Source organism: Trichoderma atroviride, chromosome 1, assembly GCF_020647795.1.
Source record: "Trichoderma atroviride chromosome 1, complete sequence".
NCBI lineage: Eukaryota > Fungi > Ascomycota > Sordariomycetes > Hypocreales > Hypocreaceae > Trichoderma > Trichoderma atroviride.
Genome location: NC_089400.1, coordinates 2,381,927 through 2,401,297, shown reverse-complemented (window position 1 = coordinate 2,401,297; position 19,371 = coordinate 2,381,927). Strand labels below are relative to the sequence as shown.

The 19,371-nt window shown below is 51.7% G+C and overlaps 7 protein-coding genes across 7 annotated transcripts; 4 read left to right on the top strand and 3 right to left on the bottom strand.

The window, feature by feature from the left end:
- Positions 1-525: 525 nt before the first annotated feature.
- Positions 526-1,001, top strand: TrAtP1_000893 (uncharacterized protein; the record flags this gene model as incomplete). The annotated part of the gene is made up of 3 exons (XM_066110763.1): positions 526-546; positions 613-762; positions 855-1,001. 3 exons carry the CDS (start codon positions 526-528, stop codon positions 999-1,001), a joined length of 318 nt encoding a protein of 105 aa, XP_065966836.1.
- A 177-nt stretch (positions 1,002-1,178) lies between these two features.
- On the top strand, positions 1,179-1,835 carry TrAtP1_000892 (uncharacterized protein; the record flags this gene model as incomplete). Its single annotated transcript, XM_066110762.1, has 1 exon — positions 1,179-1,835. One exon carries the CDS (start codon positions 1,179-1,181, stop codon positions 1,833-1,835), a length of 657 nt encoding a protein of 218 aa, XP_065966835.1.
- A 177-nt stretch (positions 1,836-2,012) lies between these two features.
- Positions 2,013-5,903, bottom strand: TrAtP1_000891 (uncharacterized protein). Its single transcript, XM_066110761.1, has 5 exons — positions 4,672-5,903; positions 4,521-4,619; positions 3,787-4,454; positions 2,726-3,726; positions 2,013-2,659 (listed from the first exon to the last, which is right to left on the bottom strand). Exons 3-5 carry the CDS (start codon positions 3,825-3,827, stop codon positions 2,199-2,201), a joined length of 1,503 nt encoding a protein of 500 aa, XP_065966834.1. The 5' UTR covers positions 3,828-4,454; positions 4,521-4,619; positions 4,672-5,903; the 3' UTR covers positions 2,013-2,198.
- A 2,773-nt stretch (positions 5,904-8,676) lies between these two features.
- Positions 8,677-10,985, top strand: TrAtP1_000890 (uncharacterized protein; the record flags this gene model as incomplete). Its single annotated transcript, XM_066110760.1, has 3 exons — positions 8,677-8,772; positions 8,831-10,163; positions 10,651-10,985. The coding sequence occupies 3 exons, from the start codon at positions 8,677-8,679 to the stop codon at positions 10,983-10,985; spliced, it is 1,764 nt and encodes a 587-aa protein (XP_065966833.1).
- Positions 10,652-15,165, bottom strand: TrAtP1_000889 (uncharacterized protein). Its single transcript, XM_066110759.1, has 3 exons — positions 14,082-15,165; positions 13,280-14,024; positions 10,652-13,203 (listed from the first exon to the last, which is right to left on the bottom strand). Exons 1-3 carry the CDS (start codon positions 14,365-14,367, stop codon positions 11,874-11,876), a joined length of 2,361 nt encoding a protein of 786 aa, XP_065966832.1. The 5' UTR covers positions 14,368-15,165; the 3' UTR covers positions 10,652-11,873.
- A 346-nt stretch (positions 15,166-15,511) lies between these two features.
- On the bottom strand, positions 15,512-16,305 carry TrAtP1_000888 (uncharacterized protein; the record flags this gene model as incomplete). The annotated part of the gene is made up of 1 exon (XM_066110758.1): positions 15,512-16,305. Exon 1 carries the CDS (start codon positions 15,770-15,772, stop codon positions 15,512-15,514), a length of 261 nt encoding a protein of 86 aa, XP_065966831.1. The 5' UTR covers positions 15,773-16,305.
- A 671-nt stretch (positions 16,306-16,976) lies between these two features.
- On the top strand, positions 16,977-19,295 carry TrAtP1_000887 (uncharacterized protein; the record flags this gene model as incomplete). The annotated part of the gene is made up of 6 exons (XM_014090579.2): positions 16,977-16,983; positions 17,706-18,032; positions 18,102-18,121; positions 18,212-18,312; positions 18,388-18,612; positions 18,689-19,295. The coding sequence occupies 6 exons, from the start codon at positions 16,977-16,979 to the stop codon at positions 19,293-19,295; spliced, it is 1,287 nt and encodes a 428-aa protein (XP_013946054.2).
- Between the last annotated feature and the right edge of the window lie 76 nt (positions 19,296-19,371).

Here is a 19,371-nt window from a genome sequence, read left to right as displayed (position 1 = left end):
AAAATGTTAATGAGAGCTCTTTTTTTGTTGAATCCCAAGAGGAAATAACGGATGATTCAAGTAGCAAACAGAGTCTTGAAGAGGTCTACGTTCTAGGACAATGTGCTTGTTTGCCAGCATGGTGAATTGCATCAGTAGCACATTCTACCCGGCTAATGCGCTATGTCTGGTTGTCGAGATATTAAGATGAGGTATCGATGAGTCTATAATGGATATCTAGGTGTGTAACCAAAAGCATACATTTATTCTCATGAACCTTCAATATCGAAAACTTCCAAACAACTTACAGCTGCTTCTCGTCTTATTGGAACTACTGCTGCCCAAAACGGTTTAGTCGCCCAACCTGACGTCGTTCCAAGGCCTTCTTTTTCCACCCCACTATTATCAAAATCCATCAAAAGTTGCCCCTCCAAAATATTTCACAATAAGAGCCATTCTTTCAAGCCCACGACTCACACTCATATACCCCATTTTCAATACTGTACTCTTCATTTTCAAGATTTGTTCAGATAGATACAGGCCGCCATGCCGACAGAACTAGAAGAAGTATATCCACCTTCCCAAAAATTTTTTGTGTTCATATAAAGTAGAGTTCGCTAACATGTGCCCCAGCTCGTTGGCTTCATCGCCCACCCAAATCCCCAGATCAGAGTCGTCGCGACAGAGAACCTGATTCCTTACTCTCTCTCTGACCCGGCCATCTTCAAGGCTGAAGAGCTGAAACCAGTGAAACATCTGAAGTTCCTTGTTCGAGACCATGAGGTGGGTGTCTTGCCATGAGGCTTCATTCCTCTTATACTCATTTTTTTAGTTTACAAAACGAAACTAATCTTCTTTTTTTTTGTGATTTATAGAAAATCGCCGAACATGCTTTGAATATTCTCATCAACCTGACTGAAGACCCAGTAGTCTTGGAGTTTGTAGCAACAGATGAGAAGTTTCTGGAAATGGTATTCTCACATATAGTCGTAAGTCTCACTATTCCATCCCATCCCTTATAGACCACTTTAAATAACAAGTTGTTCTTATATAACAGCATCCCGAAGAGCCAAATGCAGATCTACTAGCTATGCTCCTCGCCAACCTGTCCAAATACGACGGCTCAAAAGCTTTCCTCCAGCGAAAGCAAGAAGCCCCCCTCACAGCTCGGCTCAGACGACAACGTCCTCAACCAGCTCATGGACCTCTTCGTCAAGGGCCAAGACGGCGCATACAACAAAAAGGCAGACTACGACTACCTCGCCTACGTCTTCGCCGACCTCGCCAAACACACGGAAATCCGCCAGTACTTCCTCGCATCACAGTCCTACGACGGCGTCATCCCCCTGACCAAGCTCAAGGTCTTCACAGAGCACAAGTCCGACATTCGAAGAAAGGGCGTCGCAAACACCATCAAGAACGCCGCCTTTGAGATCCCCGCCCACCCGTCTTTCCTGTCCGAGTCGGACATCAACATCCTGCCGTACCTTCTCCTGCCCATCACCGGCAACGAGGAGTACGACGTGGATGAGACGATGGAGATGTTGCCAGATCTGCAGCTTCTCCCGTCAGACAAGAAGCGTGATTCGGATACGGCCAACATCCAGACCCATGTGGAGACTTTGACGCTGTTGACGACCACGCTGGAAGGCCGTGAGTTGATGAGAAAAATCAACGTGTATCCTATTATTCGGGAGACGCACATGAGAGTGAATGACGAGGGTGTACAAGACGCATGTGATAGACTAGTACAAGTCCTCATGAGAGATGAAGCAACGGAAGACGCACCGGAAGAGGCAGAGGAGCGTGTAAAGGAGATTGAAGAGGATGAGGATGAAGAGCTGGTTGAAGTTTGAAGCAAAAAAAAGAAAGTAAAATAAAAAGCAGGAAACAAAAATCAGCAAAAAGAAAAAAAAAAAAGTCGCACATGGGGGCATCCACCTAATATTCGTTGCCTTCTTTTAACCTTGTTTCTAGATGTGCATGAACCTCATAACTTTAGACTAAGACACACAGAGAATTTGGATAGTGCGTAGCTGCATTATATATATTTCCCTGAAAACGGGCGGGTATACAATCATATTAAAGATCTTTGCAAACTCAGACACATAACAGTCGTCTCTTTGAACAAAAACTATATAAAAAAAAAAAACAACGATAAAAATTGCCCACCCATTCAAACGCCGATGCCGGACCGTCTTGCTATTCAATTCGTGTCATCAATCATCATTGTGCTCCTGGAACACGCTTTTTCTGGTAGTTGGGCTGCCTGAAGACGAAGGCTTCTTGGCTGTTAAATAGTCGTCTCCTGGGTTTTCTTCCGCAGTTGGAGGCGAAACAACAAACTCATGACCCTCCGATGTCCTTGCTGATTCGTCCCGCTTCTCTCCCGAGGGAGTGATGGCTGTCCCAGGGGTCGCTATTAGAGACTTCCTGTCGCTCTCGTCGGCTTCAGGTAACGGAGGCGAAGGCAGACCGCTAGACCCAGCAAAATGTGATATATCGCTGTTTCGATCTTTGTTCATCGGTGAGATGATATGAGATGCGCTCTGGAGAGAGCTTCTAGTAGGGCTTGGCAAGGTGTCGCTGGTACTGCCACCTGGGAACCAATGAGAATAACGGTCACGAACGTCCATTGGCGATAACCCCGTATCTTGAAGCTCAACCCTGGTATTATCAGCTGTACAAGAAGACACTCAATTAGCCATATTTCTCTAGGAAAGGAATAGATATGCTGGGTACTTACGAAGTTCCACCAACTGCGTATCGTCCATTTCATGATGCAGGGGAGGGACTGATGCTGAAGCTGACGGGGTGTAACTAGGATGTAGGTATTCTCGCATCTCTGGGCTTGTAGGTACTTCTTCCGTTGTCTCCGTGGCAGCCTTGTGAGAATGAGGCTGTCCTCGGATCCACGAGAGGATTCTCAGGCCAGCTTCTTCACTGGTATTCGTGCTAGACCGGTTTTTAAGACTCTTGCGCCGTCTCCAAAGACAGAACAAGACAATAACACAGGTGAGCGCAATAAGACCTAGGATGACGCCTAGAACCGGTCCTACCCATGATGGTAATCCATTAGATTTAGATGTTGGCTTTGTTGTCGGTTCTGCTGGAGAAGTGGTCGTTTGAGCCGCCGGATAAGGCCAGTATGGTGTGATCTTTTTTTGGTCGTAAGGCGTAGCAAATACTTTGCCAAGAGCTGCAGTTGCCCAGCCAGGGGAAGCCGGCTTTGTGGCAGTTGCACCACCGGACGCATTGCCTCCAATGACAGCCTGGACTTTCTCAGGGACGCCATAGTCGCCGTACTTTGTGGGATCATAGGAATCCATCCATTCCCCGCTGGTTAAATTGAATATAACAACAGGCCCAACCTCTAAACAGTTTGGTTTTGCGATTGTCCCAGTAAGCGGCGGATAGCCACCGAATATCATGAGTTGGTCAGGATAAGGAGTAAAGCATTTGTGTCCCGCCCGCGCGTGAGATTCCGTGCCATTGTTGATCTGAGTCCACGTAAAAGATGGAAGTGAAAGAACCCAGACGTCATCGTGAAATGGTTCTGTAACATGAATCCCATCATACCCGCCATAGTAATAGATGTTGAAGCTGGAGCTGTCAGATGCAGTGGCCACGACAGCACACCCACGGGCTCGTGTGCTAGGCCCCCCCTGTGGTTGCTTGTGTATACCACGTTTTGCTGGCAACGTCGTAAATGTCAATAGTTTGCATAAATTTCGGGCTTTGTGATTCCTATACACTGCGATTAGAATGTTATTCTCGAACAGGGGAGCATTTGGAGGCATTTCCTACACTGGCTGTTGGGTTTTGGGACACGCGATTCTTGCCGGCATATTCTGGGAAGACAACGCCCCCGAGAGCGACGAGTATACCTTGCACACCAACAGGGACCCAGACTACTTCGGGGCTCGCGCGACCCTTGACATCAGGTGGCAAAGTCTGATTACTCCATGTCTCAAAAAGCTGATCCGTCATGTTGAGCGTTATGAGGTGGTTGGATATCTTTGTTGGGCGGTTAGTGTCGTTGGAGACTTTAGGAATTAGTCCGCCAGACTCAGAGGTCGCTCCGGAAAAGTACCAAGCCAGATTCTCAGATGGAGCTCTTGCTGCACCACCAAATGTGACGAACTGACTAAAATTGCCTGGTATAGTTCGACTTGGGACAAATCCAGAATGAAAATCGCTTGATGTGTGCCCGTACTGGAAGGCTTCATATCCGATGATGCTATTTTTGGTCGGGAAGGGTTCGAGTTGCAACTCTGGTTGACCACCATAGAACCAGAATTCGGCGTCGTTACCAAGAAGGGCGCCGTCGACAAAGTTTGCCGCCCCAATGTCAGATTGGCCAGTCCCACCTACTGCTTTTGATAAAAGATCTTGCAGTAAGAGACCTGTGACGTTGGTACTTGAGGTGAATGCATAGCTCAAATTATAGGTGAGCAGTACATCAGAGACGGCTCCTGGTAAATGTGAATAAGCATATGGAAATGACGGCCAGTATAACAAAACATGAACGTTATGCCTACCGTTAGTACCTGAGGGTGGCCCATACGATCCATCGTCTAATCCCGGTAGCCAGGAGATGTCACCTCCGTCGAGAAATATCTTATCGCGAATAATAGCAGCTTGCCCACCGTCAGCAGTCGTTTTGTGTCTGGAATGTAGGTGATATAATACCTCTAGGTGCTTCCCATGAACAAATGGTTGTATTGATTTGTTTTGCGGCACCGGCAACGAGCTGGATCTGAGCAAGGTTCAAAAAGAATGCCCGAAGAACCGACTTGGTCCTATGGTTTAGTGCCATGTTTCCTTGGCTGGCTATGAAAGCCGGTGAAAGCGAGATGGGCGTTAGTAGCTAAGATGAGCCAGAACAGTGAGCATGGTATGGCTAGTCGTGAGTGCAGCTGTTGTAAGGAAGGCTACAATCTCAGAATTTACTAGGCCATTGGAAGAAACAGTCTGGGAAAAGCTGATCTTGAGGCGACAGTTGGAGACAAACGCTGAAGCAATTTGCGGGAAGATGGGAATCCAGTGCCGTTATCTCGTGAAAGGTAAGTGTGGCAGCGGAGAAGAGGCCGACTAATAGGCTCGCAGCATCAGATACCTAGCATCCGTCGACACCCTATCTTGGACGCTGCTTTCAAGACAGTCATACAGGAGCTGAAGCTGCTCCAGATACAGTGCCTGCCCGATGCTGTACGATTAACGAGGTGATCGTGGGCGACGTGCACAAGAATGCAGGCTTTAGGAAGCTAGGGCAAGAACCACTGGCCAAAGCTGGGTTAAGAGAGGCCCGGAGGCGCGGTATCCCGGGCGGGACTCTGGCCAAGGGCTCGCTACGGTTGGCTGGAGGCACTGAGGCTTCCAGACCATGCTGGGATGGCGGGCAGGCTGTGGGCCGCAGGGGTCGCACATGATGGAATAAGTGCAAAAGCGAGAGAGGCGACCGGCAGCATACCGACATGTCCTGTGGCGATGCGAACGGCGCTCCCTGCAGGGCCAGTGGCCAGGATCAATCAGGCGGACAGGCCGCCAGCCTCTTGCACTTGTCGCCCAACTGAGGTTGCTTCGGTGTCTCGCCGCTCATTTCCGACGGCTCAATAGGGTAAAAGCCCATTGTCTGCCATGTAACGCTGGCAATCAATAAGACTGTTGGCCCGTAGATGTGTGTACTGTAGCAAACATAACATACCTAGATAGGTAGGTATAGGGAGTCGCAGTAAACTATGATTTTTCAGCATGGCAGCGAAAATGGAAGCGAGATCGTCCAGAGCTGCAGACCCTTGGAACTGAGACAAACATGAACATGGGTCTACCTTGGGTGCAGGTACTCTTCCATATTGCGTGATGAGCTGGCTGCGAGACGTTTGCCGGAGTCTTTCGCCTCGCTACTGTACAATGCCGATGGCCTGGTCTTTGAAAAAGAGTCGGTGGTATTGGCAGTGTGGATGGGATGAGCATAGCACTAGCATTCTAGTATTCTCTTAGTATCCTAGCTGCTTACCCAAGCTGCTAGCAGTCGTCCTAGCACAATGGCGTGGGATTTGTCGCTACATGCTAGCAGTACATTCATACTGTAAGCTGGATGACAACTCATCGGACATTGTTACTCTTTAGTCCAGGGCGCGGTGTGGTTGCGTCCTTAGCTCGAGGGCGAAGAGGATGCCACTCGCGGCATCGCAGTAGGCTGGCGCAAACAGCAGGCCCCGCTCGGGTGGATTGGTGGATTTTGTAGGATCGTCGCCGCTCACACATATGCACGCTGGTATATGGTGCAGACGGTAGCAGTTCTGGTGTTGTGCAACGTGGTGATGCCTGAATCGCAGTTGGGCGAGTCATTCGCGGTGCAACGGCAGCTGTAATAGCGATCGGTCATCAGAAAAACAACCTGTTGCCACAACAGACTGCAGCTGGACCGTGAGCTCAGCCGGCACTACTAAAGTGCCTGGGCAGCGCATAATGGCACGAGGCTGCGGTCCAGCCAGGGGTGTTGCTGATGCGGGAGTTGGTTGAAAGGTTCATGTCAAGTTGGGACGTTGAAAATAGTATCGAGCTAACGTGGGGGGGCTAGAACTGGAGCTAGAAAGTCGAGCCAGGGGTTGTGAAATCCTTCAGCACTACAAAGAACACGCACGGCAAAGGCCCGGCGGGGTCTTGGAGGGACAGAAGGGGCAGAAGCGACTTTAGCGGGATTTTTCCTCCATCCGCTTGTTTTTTACGTGACATTGAGCCTCAAAGCTCTAGCAGCCCAGTGGCCGCCAAGAACGCCTGGAGAGGGGCCGCCCGCCAATCGCCGCGCCCAAAATAGATTGCTGAGGGGTTTGGTCCAGGACTTGGAGCTACCGCTTTGGGGCAGCTCCCCGGCTAGCCAGTGGGAACAGCGCGCTGAACAGCCTAAGGCTGCCGAACTGTGGAAAGCTCACGGCCGTAGCCTCGTTAATCGGCTAATAAACCCTGTCCGAACCTCACCTCTTCAATGCATCTCACAACTCCAGCCGCGACCCAAAGGAGCCTCCATCAGCAGATTTTTTTTCTTCTCGCTCCTCCAACTCGGACGCCCGCACCTCACCAATAGCACACTCCAGCCCTCTAGCGCGCCCCGCACATGCAGTCGTATCACTCTAGGCGGTTGAGATTTGTCGTTGGCCGGCCCTCGCAGCGAGCACGACTTCCAGTCTGTCTTCCGTCTCGGGCCTTTCCGACCTCTTCCCGTTTTGAATACGACTCAATGCAGTGCTACGACGGAGCGGCACAAACCCAGCAGCTGTTGCTTCTTGTTGAAGCTAGATACGAACGAGCTTCTGCCGGGAGATATGAGATCGAAGGATCAACCACCAGATGCTGGGCTGGACTGCATGATCGTGGAGAGCATGGAGAGCATGGAGAGACCCATCTCATCAGGCCCTGTCTAGGCCCTTTTCTCTGTGTTACCTAGGGCCGCGTTTTCACTGTTGGGCCTGCAGTATGTGCTCGCTGATGAATGCATCGTACTTCGTATTGGAACCTGCTCCGGCCACCGATTTCCCCGGGTGAGGCCGCGAGGTGCGGCTCCCAAGCTGCAATCCTTGCCCGCTGCGACATTGAGATATGATATGGGCCTCTTCCATTCGCGCGCCAAGGCTTAGAGGCTCTTGGAGGGCTACATTGCCACAGCAAGTTGTGTCTGGCCCAGCCTCTCGCAGGCTGTCGTGTCGCTCGCATAAGTTGTCTCTTTGCGGTTAGCAGAAATCATAGCTGCTTGAGAGGAACTTTTCTATCAATCAGCTGTCAAGATGGGATTGCTAAGTCTGGCCCGTCTCCAGTTTGAGAGGGGATTCGCGGATTCCTTTAGGCACTCGTCTTTCGGCTTGGCCTATCGCTGGCCATATCCTTGCCGCCGTGCGCCACGAAATCAGCTTTTGGGGTCCAGTCTGCCGACACACTGGCCCTACAGGGCTTGTCCTGCCTTACAAGGGGATACCCAATGGCTTGCTTGGCTTTGGCTCTCTCTCATTCGAGCTCCCGGCCAGGCGTGTTCATATACCTTTTGCGTGGAGCCACCGAGCTAGCACACCTCTCTACCTTGCATGTGCTGCCTCCAACTCTGCTTTCCCAAGAATGGCCGTGATAGGCATTGATTGTCGTTTATATGGACAGGGTCTGGTAGCTCGCTTTAACAATGGCCTACTATGTACTATCCGATGGAGACCCTTTGCTGGCCTATTGCTGCTAGTCCATGCTTGCACAAGCAAGTCAGCCTTGCTCTTGACAGGCGGTCAATTTGTGCCCAGGTGAAGCGAGGTGAGGCTTACGGAGTACATTGCGCAAGCCCACGCCACGTTGGTCTGGTCTAGTCTGGCCGGTGGCCTGTCTACTTGGGTAAGTTAACCAGGATCCCGTTGGCCAGGGGGGAGGGATTGCACCAACGCCGTTTAGAAGCACAGGAGCAGCCATATCTATGCTGCATCTCCATAAAGAGCAGCCGGTAAATAAAGGCAGCTCATCCTTTTCCTCCTCCTCCACCACAACTTGTGCCGCGTCTTTGGTCGTCGTTTGTTTTTCAATCATTCTTTCACCCCTCTGACCAGGCCCATCTGCTGGCTTCGGCGCATCACTAGCCGTCTGGCTACCGTCCATCGTTTAAATATAGCCAACGGGCGCACTCGTTTCCTGTCTGTTGTGCTAGAATAGCCTGGCTCGAGGATGCGCTCGCTTACCTCTATATCGATTGGCATAATTGCCGGTGCTGTCACTTCAGTGGCCCGACCTGACGCCAAGGCATTTGTTCATAATGAAGCGGTCCGTATACCACAGCCAATGTCCTTTTTGGCTTTACACTAATATTCAGGATTCATAGAACGAGCTTGTGCCGACGCAAGCGGTTGCGTTGGAGCTGAGAAATGAGGCAGCGGCCGCCACAACGATTGTTGAGCCTGCTCCTTTCAAGGTCACTCTCTGCCCACAGCCAACGGGGGTTTATGAAGATGGACCACTGAACTTGAAGACCGAAGGAATCTTTGGCTGCCAGCCTGGCTATGTCTGCAACCCCAAGAAGCCAGATGGGTGCAACTTCTGGCCAGGCTTTCCAGAAGCTGGTTTTCGATGCAATCCAGAGGACTGCATCGTAGCTCCACCACTGCTGCTTGCAGATTGGCAACCTGGAAAGACGGGCTATATACCACATCAAGAGGGCTATTTCTACTTGGATCCACACATTTTCGGCTTGACCTACGAGATTTTCGAATACCACGTTGTCAAGAAGATTGAGGATGGCTGCACCAGCACTTTCACGACTGGCAACTGGGGGCCACAGGCACAGTCCTACGGGTCGGTTCCAACAGGCTCGCCACCATCTGCAAAGCGTGCTTCTAGTCCGTTTGAGCAGCAAGCTCGTCGCAAGGTCAATCATGATGCAAAGCGCCAAGGCCCGACCCCAACACAAGACCCTCCCCCAACACAAACTTGCATGGGCGATTGTAGCAATGCTCTTAGCTTCCTACAATCGAATGCCCCAAATCCCGGATTTTGCGCCCCGGGTTCGATTTTCTCGCAAGACTTTGACGCTTGCATTAACTGCATTGCCCCTGCCATTGGTGTCCCCACAAACGACATACCTGCGTTGGAAAGCTTTTTGGGTACTCTTGGAGCAAGTTATACAAGCCTCTTCTTCTGCAATTCGACAAATCCGACCTCCACGGCATCGTCCCCTGAGAGCCAAGTGACGGGGTCGAATACGCTGGGAACAAGCTCTCAAATCACTACAGCCCCAACCTCGCTCATCCAATCCACAACTTCGAGCTCCGTGGTGTCGACGACTTCCAGCACTAAGCAGTCCACCCCGCCTCCTACAAGCAGCTCTTCTAAATCTTCTACACCACCGCCGCCGCCGCCAACATCATCGTCGACGAAGCCGCCACCACCACCGCCAACTTCCTCATCCACGAAGCCTCCACCGCCGCCAACTTCATCGTCCAGCTCCTCTTCGCAGCAAGCATCATCCCCTCCGCCATCTTCGTCGTCCAGCCCCTCTTCGCAGCAAGCGTCGTCCCCTCCGCCATCTTCGTCGTCTAGCCCCTCTTCGCAGCAAGCATCGTCTACTCCTTCGTCCTCAGCTTCAATTCCACCTTCTTCAGGTGCGGGATCGTCGGGATCTTCCACTACTGGAAGCCCAGGAAGCTCTTCTGCAATAGGTACGGGACCCACTAGTGCAAGCAGTGAATCGAGGCCAACGTCGGCGCCCACATCGGCATCCGCGTCGGCTTCATCTGGTGCATCTGTTCCGGGGTCATCAGCCTCCTCCTCATCCTCAGGGGGAGACTGGTACCGCACCCCCCTCAACAGGTACTAATTCCCCGACTGGCACCGGTTCTGGTGTCGGTTCTCCTCCCGGTTCTGGTTCTTCGACCGGCACTGGTTCTCCGACTGGCTCCGGCTCTCCGACTGGCAGTGGTTCTTCAACCGGAACTCCTGCTGGTACGGGTACTGGTACCCCGACGGGAAGTGCTGCCGGGACAGGCACCGGTTCCGAGACAGGTATTGGTGCCAACACGGGCACTGGTTCTGTGACAGGAACTGGTGCTAACTCTGGCACTGGTTCTGTGACAGGAACTGGTGCTAACTCTGGCACTGGTTCTGTGACAGCAGCTCCTACCAATACCGGCACTAACCGATCGACAGGCGTCACACCTCCCAGCTCAGACTTTTCTTCTCCCGGTCAATTGGAGAGAGCAAGCTCAACAAACCCAGGCAACCCTGGAGCTCCTGGCGGCGGTGCTGAACCAACTGGAACAAACGGCGGTGGTGGCACCCCTGGTGGTCTTGGGCCTACCGGATCGCCCCCTGTTGGTGGTGGCAATCCTGGTGGTAGCAATCCTGGTGGCGTGTCAGGAACAGGAGCCAACCCGCCTTCGCCAACAAACAGCCTGCCCCCTCCTCTATCCAACGACCTCTCTCGCCCAAGTGAAAACTTTGGCCTCCTAATTGTAGCCCTCCTGGGTCTTTTGGTCTTCTAAATGCGAGGATACTCCTTTTTTCCACATCTACCTTTTTGTTAGCCTCTTCTCCTGGGCGAACATCTTTTTTAAAAGGCCATTTGACTTTGGCACTTATCATTTTATGACTCTCCTTTACGCATATTTATACCCCAAATCTTTATTTCTCTCTCCTCTTGGGCTTCCAAAGTTTGCTTTTGCCACCCAATTCTTTTCGAAAGAATGTATGTATTGGGAAAAAGAGACTGAGAGAAAGAAATCTAATCAAAATATATAAAAAAAAAGAAAAAAAAGGGAACTATTTAATGTATAATCCAGGAAGAAAATAAAAAATACTCTCTTCTTGGAAATGATACATTTCGTTGGCAAAGGAAGGGAGGGAAATTGGCGGGATCTCTTTTAAAACTGGAATGGAACGACGGAAATGGGTCTACGAAGCTATTTTTATTGTTTTCTTTATTTTCTTTATTTACTTAATGGAAGACATGCTCGAGTCGCTCATTTTAAAACCCAAATGTTTAATTGTCACAACTCAAATTCGTTAATGGAGTATGCGAATAGGGCTCCCGATTGTTAGAAGAAAATCAGCGAGACACATGGTATTGTTGGGTCCAGTCAATAAATAGCAAACAGTTCTCATGAAGATCGTAATGAAAGTTGTTTATATATTCCCTATTCCTGGCCCTGTCTTGAAACTCTTCATCTGAAAAAAATCTTCCAGCATTACTTGGCATACATAAAAGGTCGACACAAAACGCAGTACTCCCTTGCTAGAAATTCGTCTAAGTAGTCGTATCCGGTAGATTCCCGTAATGATGGCAATGTCAATGGTGTTGAAGCGAAGCGAAAGGCAAGTAAGTAAAAGACAAAGAAAAGCCAAGGAAGATGAAAAATACACAGTTTTACATCTCAGTACCACCCTCTCCCGTTCATTGGGTTATCTTGCAGGTACGCATCCATTGCGCTGACGCCGTCCGTCTCCAAGTCCTCCATGAGCTCTAGCTGCTGTGACTGGGAAAGACTGCCCTGTCTACCAGGCGAATAGCCAAACTGCATACCGCCAGCCTCGAGCTGCGCTGTAATGTTGTGGAGGCCCAAGCCACTAGGTCCTGGTGAGCCGCCGCCAAACCCACCCATCCCAGCCATGGCTTCATTAAAATATCCACTGCCGGACGTTACGAAATTGTATGGCGACATAAACTGCGAGGGGGGCGAGAACCAGTCGGATACGGACGTGGGCGCCGGCGGTAGCGGTCGCTGGTGAATGGGTTGCCCTCCCATTCGCGCAGCTGCATATGTCGGCTGAGCCTGGGCCACCTGCGGCGCAATAACCCGTTTGTGAGGTGGCGACATGTTGGTCTGCGTCGAAAGCGGTGACGGCGTAATTGGGGTAGCATTCGGTGTTTGCTTCATCGCCATTGCCGATGGCGATAAGCCCGGTCTCGAAGTCGGTATGCCGCCCTGAAGAAATATCTCGGGTGGCGATTGCAAATGGTGGGGGATATGGTCCGGTACCTGGCCCGGATGGGACGAAGGATCTTCTGAACCAGCCTCTCCCATGTGGGTGACATCGGGCGGGAAGTAAGAGAAGCGTCGGCTGCCATTGTCTGTGGCAGGATTGCAAAAGATGGAGTTTGAGCGGAAAGTAGGCTGTGGGGGAGGGTAATTGGGATCGAAGACGTAGTTGTTCATAGTCTCGGGGGACGAGTCAAAAACAAAGCCAAACTGCGGAGGGTTGAGATAGGGCAGTGGCCGAGGAGTGGTAGCATTTGAGTGAGAGTAGCTTTCGGGCGAAGACTGAGACTCGCTTGTCGCCGGTGGGCTGCTAAAAGAAAAATGATCCCTCTCAAGCTTGACCTGCACGTCGTAGCTCTGCATACACGCCTTGGCAAATATGGTATAGAGTTGAGACGTGACCGTGGTCCCCGGCCAACGCTCTGCGCATCGGTCTAAAGATTCCAATGCCTTGTTCACAAGCTCTTCGACTTCTTCTCTTGGATGGTTGCGTCGAACTTCAGCATACGATATCGTCCATAGAAGCGTGCTAAGGGACCAGTTTAGTGAAAGGAGGAACACCCAGGTCAGGTCTGCAGGATCGCTTCCAAACTGCTTGTGGGAAAGGTCAATGATGGTGGCAGACGACTCGAAACAAATTTGGGCTGCGCCGGCTGACGGCTGCGGAATCTGAGGAGAAGGTCTATACAATAATGCCCTCAATTGGTGGTAATGTCCAGAGATCCTGCCATTGCAGTTAGAAGATCCAACTTACAGCTTGAAGTAGTTTTGTTTGATTGTTTGAGGGTGAATTGACTTACCAAGGTCTGGCAAACGGAGGATCTTCCGGCGTCGAGTCCATCCAATCCCGCAGAGCCTTTTCTATGTTTTGAAACCATGGATGGTCGTCGTTTCTAGGCTCTGGCCGCTTCCTTTCATAAAGAGTCCGCTTGATCTCCGTTTGAAGGGCCCACATCTTGTAAAAGTGTATCGTCGCGAGCTTCCGTGTGCTAAGGGGGCCATCTAAGATTCCTTGAGGCGTAATATTGGCATCGTCAGCCGCGCTGAAAAATGCAATATCTAAACGGTCACTGCTGACGGCAAATGCGCTGGGCCGGCCTAGATAGTACGAAAGGCCATGCTCCATGGCCATGACTACCCATACCAGCCTCCGGCGCAAGTCGATCGTCTGTGGATCCAGATTGTAACCAGTAGTAGTAAGAGTCTTCTCGTCTGTCAACCCTTCTTGTTGGCATATTCTGGTAGCGAGTCCAATAACATAGTACACTGGCGTTCGCGTCGGGGTGAGCAGTGAGTATTGTCCGATGAGAACGAGGCACTGTAGCGTTTTGAGGTCTTTGGGACGAATGATTTCCTCGACATATTTCATCGCCGCCATGTAGTATGAGTCGCCCAACCCGGCATATTGCGTGTCCAACTTTTGCAAGCTAATAGCTATAACCATGCGGACAAGAAAGTTTTTGTACGAATCCGTGTCGCCATTATAAACGGCATCAACGTCTGCTTTGAAAACAGTTTCGTGAAGCACAGGCCAGTGAATTTGAGCTAGAAAAGTCAGCTTTGAGCGTATTTGGTAATAATGAATGGAAGTTGCGGGCATACCTTTCTTATAGAAAATCTCTACCAGCCTGTCGGCCACATGACGCGCGGGAAGACTTTCAGCTGGAAATTCACTAATCATGGGATAGCTTTTCTTTCTGTTGTTGCTGGTTATCTGAATAGATTGCATGCGAGCTTGGCTTCTTGCGCGAACCTCGGGAATGAGATCGGAAATCTTGTTAGACTCGGTAAACCGCTTGGCTTCGGCCATGAGCAGCCGTGTCATGGCAATGCCGCTCGATGGTCCCAGATAGCGAGGTGTCTCATCGTTGCCGCTCAGCCGAATCATGCCTCCTGGACGAACCAATTCTTCATTTGTTGGGGGATGATCGCCATCTTCGTCGGTATACTGGGCAAGCTCAGCCTCGAGGGCTTTGACCTTGTCCTGCAGCGTAATCACATAACGGCGATTGATCTTGCGCGCCTTGGCGGTATCGAGGTATTCGCACACAGATCCTGATCTCTCGCAGGGGAGGCAGCGAGGAAGCGTGGGGTCACACCTCGTTTTTCGCTACCATACATCATCAGCACTTACACCTTGCAACCTGGGTTGGATCCCCAGTAAAAGCAGCGCGTACGGAATAGAATACGTCTCAGGGGCGGGGTAGTTGTCATATCATACCTGGCGACAACGACAACATGCTGTCAGGGTGTGGGCAACTCGGTGACTCGAGGTGTCTCCGTCGAAAAAGTCATCGGGGCTTTGCACCAAGTTTCGCGGCTGTGCATAGGCGTGGTTCATACGGGGAGCAACGGTCCCCAGACCTTGCCGGAAGATATGGGCGGCGTCCATGATATGTGAGGTCGCCGGCACTCCGCCAGCTGCTTCGTAGCTTCAGGGATATCCAAAGAAGCCACAACCTCTCATGAAACTTGAAACTTGGCAGGATTCCGGGAATATGGTACTGTGGTTGGTATGCGGTTGGCTGTCGCGACACTGAGTTGGCTTTGGACGACCCGTAGATCAAACCAATCAGGGACTCTGCGGAGACGGGACGATGACGACGAGAACTCGGACGGAAACGAGATGCTAAACAGTTGGGAATTGCGCACGCTTCATAGCAAGAATAGAAGGGCTGATACGGTTCTAAGACAAGGCGCAATAAGCATCAGCATGGTTCAAGGCTAGGCCAGACTGCCGCCATCTGGATCGCGGGGCAGAGGAAGACGAGGCGGCCAGAGTTACATACGGCGCTCTCGGCAGATGAGAGTCGGCTCAACGGCTCTCTCAATGCTTCTGGACCTGGGCGCGCAACGCAGAGGCAGGACATGAAACACGCGCGGTCAAGAGCTGGAACTGCTTGGGCGCAAGTTCAGAAGCTGAATGCGGTACGAAGGCCAGCTCGCGACAGCGAAGCGACTTGAGCCGCTAGTGCCAGTGCAGCTGCCAGCCCGTATTTGACGCCTGTGCAATGAATACCGATGGCGGATGACTAATCGCGCCAGACCGAGCCACTTAAGCGCGAGCCCTGGGCGAAGTCAGTTCCTGCAGTGCCGCCCCTTCGAGTCCTCGATGGAATCAGGCAAGTGGGGTTTTGCGCCGGAGACTCCAGCCCATGCGCTGTAAACACGAGGCCTGGTAGAGTAGACCGAGCGTACTCTGCGGTGCTGCGCAGCGTGACGCGGTACTGGTTGATACCGGATCGTGCCGGACAATGCGCTGCTAGAGAGGCACCAGGTCCAGGGCCAGGCATTGCTGCTAGCGGAATCAACTCGCAGCCAACGCACGGAGGAGGCTGTACCGCAGGTGGGGGACTCAGAGCCCAGCGGGCTTACGGAGGGGGAATCTTCAAGGGTCGTGACTGGCCCGTGGCCCCCCCGCTTTTCAGTCGGTCTGCGTACAGCTCTAACTCAGCTGCGCGGGGCGGCTCGTATCGGGCCTGATAGCGGGAGACCTGGCTCCCCAAGTGGCTCCCCAAAGAGCGCTGAGCAATGCGTCTGATGCCGCTGCGACCTTCCTCTGCATGCAAACGTGCATATGCGTGTGCACTCCGTACTTGCGAAATGTTTCAGGTGTCACAAACCGCCGTTAGTGGCTCGTTTCCAATCCTTCACCCGCGGTTTTGAGCGGTGTGATGCGGATGGATAATTCGATAGATCGATGTCACAGACGGGGGCCATGAGAACGGACGACATGACATGTGGAGGTCTGTGTGATTGTCTTGCAGACGCGGCCGGTCACTGCACTAGAAGCAATCCAGGTCCCCGTTGGCAGCAGCCTTTCCATGGACAATGCTCCTACAAGTGGTTCTTAGTGCTGCTTTCACGAGGCCGGTTACCAGTAGGTGCGTATCTGAGATGCCCTCGATTCCTTCTGCAACCCTTTGTCTTCTCCATCATACAGCATCATTCTGGTCGGTGTTGGAACGGGAAAGGCTGCTGCATTTCCAATTTCGGTGAATCCTACGGTGTGCTTTACCTTGTTTGCTCTCGGTATATACCTACACATATAAGCCTCTATATATATACCACTCCCTTATTAATAAGTAGCATCGACGCAGGTGGCGTGCTCTGGCGATCTTCAGTCTACTGTACCCGTATGTACTGCAGGCGAGTCAGAGCCAGATGCCGAATAAAGCAGTGCCACTCCATCGTCCAACCCGTTTTGTAGATGCCTGCTACTGTCAATTGCCAAGATTGGATCACAAGTGTGCGCTACCAGGCCTTGCATGTGAGCTGTCTGATGCTAGTCAAATGTAGTCTGCTTGATTAGGACTTTACCCATGGCATACACGGATAAGTACCTGCTACTTTAACGGAACAACATCAGATGTATCTGATGCGATTCCGACGCAGCAGGGCTGACGGCCAATCGTCACTCTACTCGGCCTAGCATGAGAGCATGTAATGAGCAGTTGGTTGAGATTGCCGGTAGGCGCTCGGAAACATTGCCAAACAATGCTGGGTACATGCAATAGGCTTATAAAGGCAATTTCACCAAACGAGACATAGATCAGCTGCCGGATACTCAAAAGGGAAAGATTACATCATCTTGAGATTGATAACAAGTTATGCTTCGCCCATCCATCTTAGACGGCACTCTTTCTTACCTATGTATGTAATATTCGACATAGTAAGACTACATGCACACCTACCCTCTGTCCCCCAAGGAACGGATATAATTGTATAATACCGGAGGCTGTGTAGCATCCCCCATATTATTATGCCTCAGACGGGATCCGAGGGTCCAGCTGTTGATAAGCCTAAACCCTAGTCGCAGCCCGTCCAATACGTGGCGGTTTCGTACTGACACACCCGTGTCCGTCCATTGCCTTGAATCCTAATCCCATCACTAGCACGGAATTTGAAGCAGACAGAATACAATGTACAGCTAGCAGTAAGTAGTAGTCTACTGCGTGGCTGCATCCAAGATGGGGACTCGCAATGCATCGTTTCCCATCAGCCAAGAGTCGAAATAAAGTGCGGTCATCCGTGCTTTTTATGCCAGATATCAAGGGTACATGTTACCCAATCCATCAATACTGCATTCATGTACCTGTAGTGACTGCTGCAACCCCCAAGAGCCGCCCCCAGCCATCGCCCGCCCAGTGCCGTCTTCAGAGCATGTGGAGGCGCTGGCAACAGCTCTAGGCAGCTAAGCGAACGCTAACGCTAACCCCCGGCCAGACGGACTGTCCTCTACCGCCAGCGCTGCTTCCGCTACCCGCCTGCACTCAACGATTACAACATGCATCTCTGAGATTCGAGCAACCTCCTTCGGCCTAGTCAGCAGCCTCTTCTGTCGCCAAGTCGTCTCTGCTGCGACGCGCGCGCCCTGTGAGCAACCGCCAAAGAAACAATCTCCCACGGTGCTTCGCGGCTCATCATTCCAGTCCTTCAGCTCCTCGACGGCCAACTCGGGTCCCTCCAGATTCGCCCTAGCAATGCCCCGCAGTAGCTTCTCACATACTCCCCTCTTGCGAGTATCGAGGCCGGTGTCAGCCTGCTCAAGATGTGAGTGACCGTCGTCCAGCGCTTGTGCGGACATCTCCGGCAGATCGAGATCTAACGCTTTCTTGCCAGGTCGAGCTGCAAAGGTCAAGGTGAGTGGACAGGCGGCGGCGCTTCCTCTTTCAGCGCAGAGACTGCCGGTTTGATCCCTGGCTGGAATTCCATCTGACGGCTGTGAACAGTGCGATGGAAAGCTCCCTGCTTGCACGGCCTGTGAAAAGGCCGGCCGTGAGAATGCCTGCTCTGCGGCCAACGACCAGTTTGCGCGAGGCAAGGAGCGAAGGTGCGTCTTCACAGATTGTTCCCAGAGACCGTCCTGGACGTCCCTCGATAGCTAACCCCTGCGCGTGCCCACCAGCTATGTCGCTGCTCTTGAGCTTCGCATAGAGAAGCTGGAGAGGCGCATCGCATATGCCAAGTCTCGGAAAGCTTCTGTGGCTCTCCATGAGTCCGACTCATTGGCCGTCGCCCATGTAGACAGAAAAGATTCCCTGGCGTCCATTCGGGCAGCCATTCACCGCAAAGCCGCCAGGACTCGTGAGAATTCAGACGTCAACTCTTTGATATCTGACTTTGGTTTCTTGTAAGAGAGAGCCCCCATGTCCTTCTCCACTTGCCTGGTTTCACAGCGTCTGACTAGTTACATGGAACAACAACAGATCGGTCAACGCAACGACTCGAGATTTCGAGCCATCCATGATCAACATGACCTTTGCGCGCCTCGTCTTGGCCGCTGCGACCAAGGATGCTGTCCCAGTCTTGACCGACTCGCCGTTGCCACAGAAGCACTATGCAACTGAAATCTTCCATCACTTTATGAAGAACATGTACCCCCTCTTGCCATGCTTTTCAGAAACTGCAGCTCTAAACGTCCTGAATGACATCTACAATCAGCAAGCCGAGCACGTCATCAGCGCATCCGACCATTGGCTGCTGTTCTTGATCCTTGCCATTGGATCTACCATGCAGAGCCAAAACGTCAATGACGAGTATTATAATCTCGGAGTTCAGTTTGTGTCCAAGGCGTTGGATTATGCGGACATTGCGCTGGCGCCTGGATATGCCACCCAGATTCAGTCGTTGCTCCTCCTTACACAATACGCCATACTAGATCCCAACCACTTCGACAGCTGGCTTCTCATTGGTTTCACCACGCGCGCTGTCGTTGATCTTGGATTTCATCAAGATCCCCCCCTTGTCTTCAGTTGTAGATCGGGCTACCTTGGATATGCGCCGCAAGATTTTCTATTGCGCATATGCTCTTGACCGGTTGGTTTTCCTCGGAATAACGAAAGTCCTCTCTTAATCGTTGCTGTTTTTCTAACCCTTGCATCTACCTAGA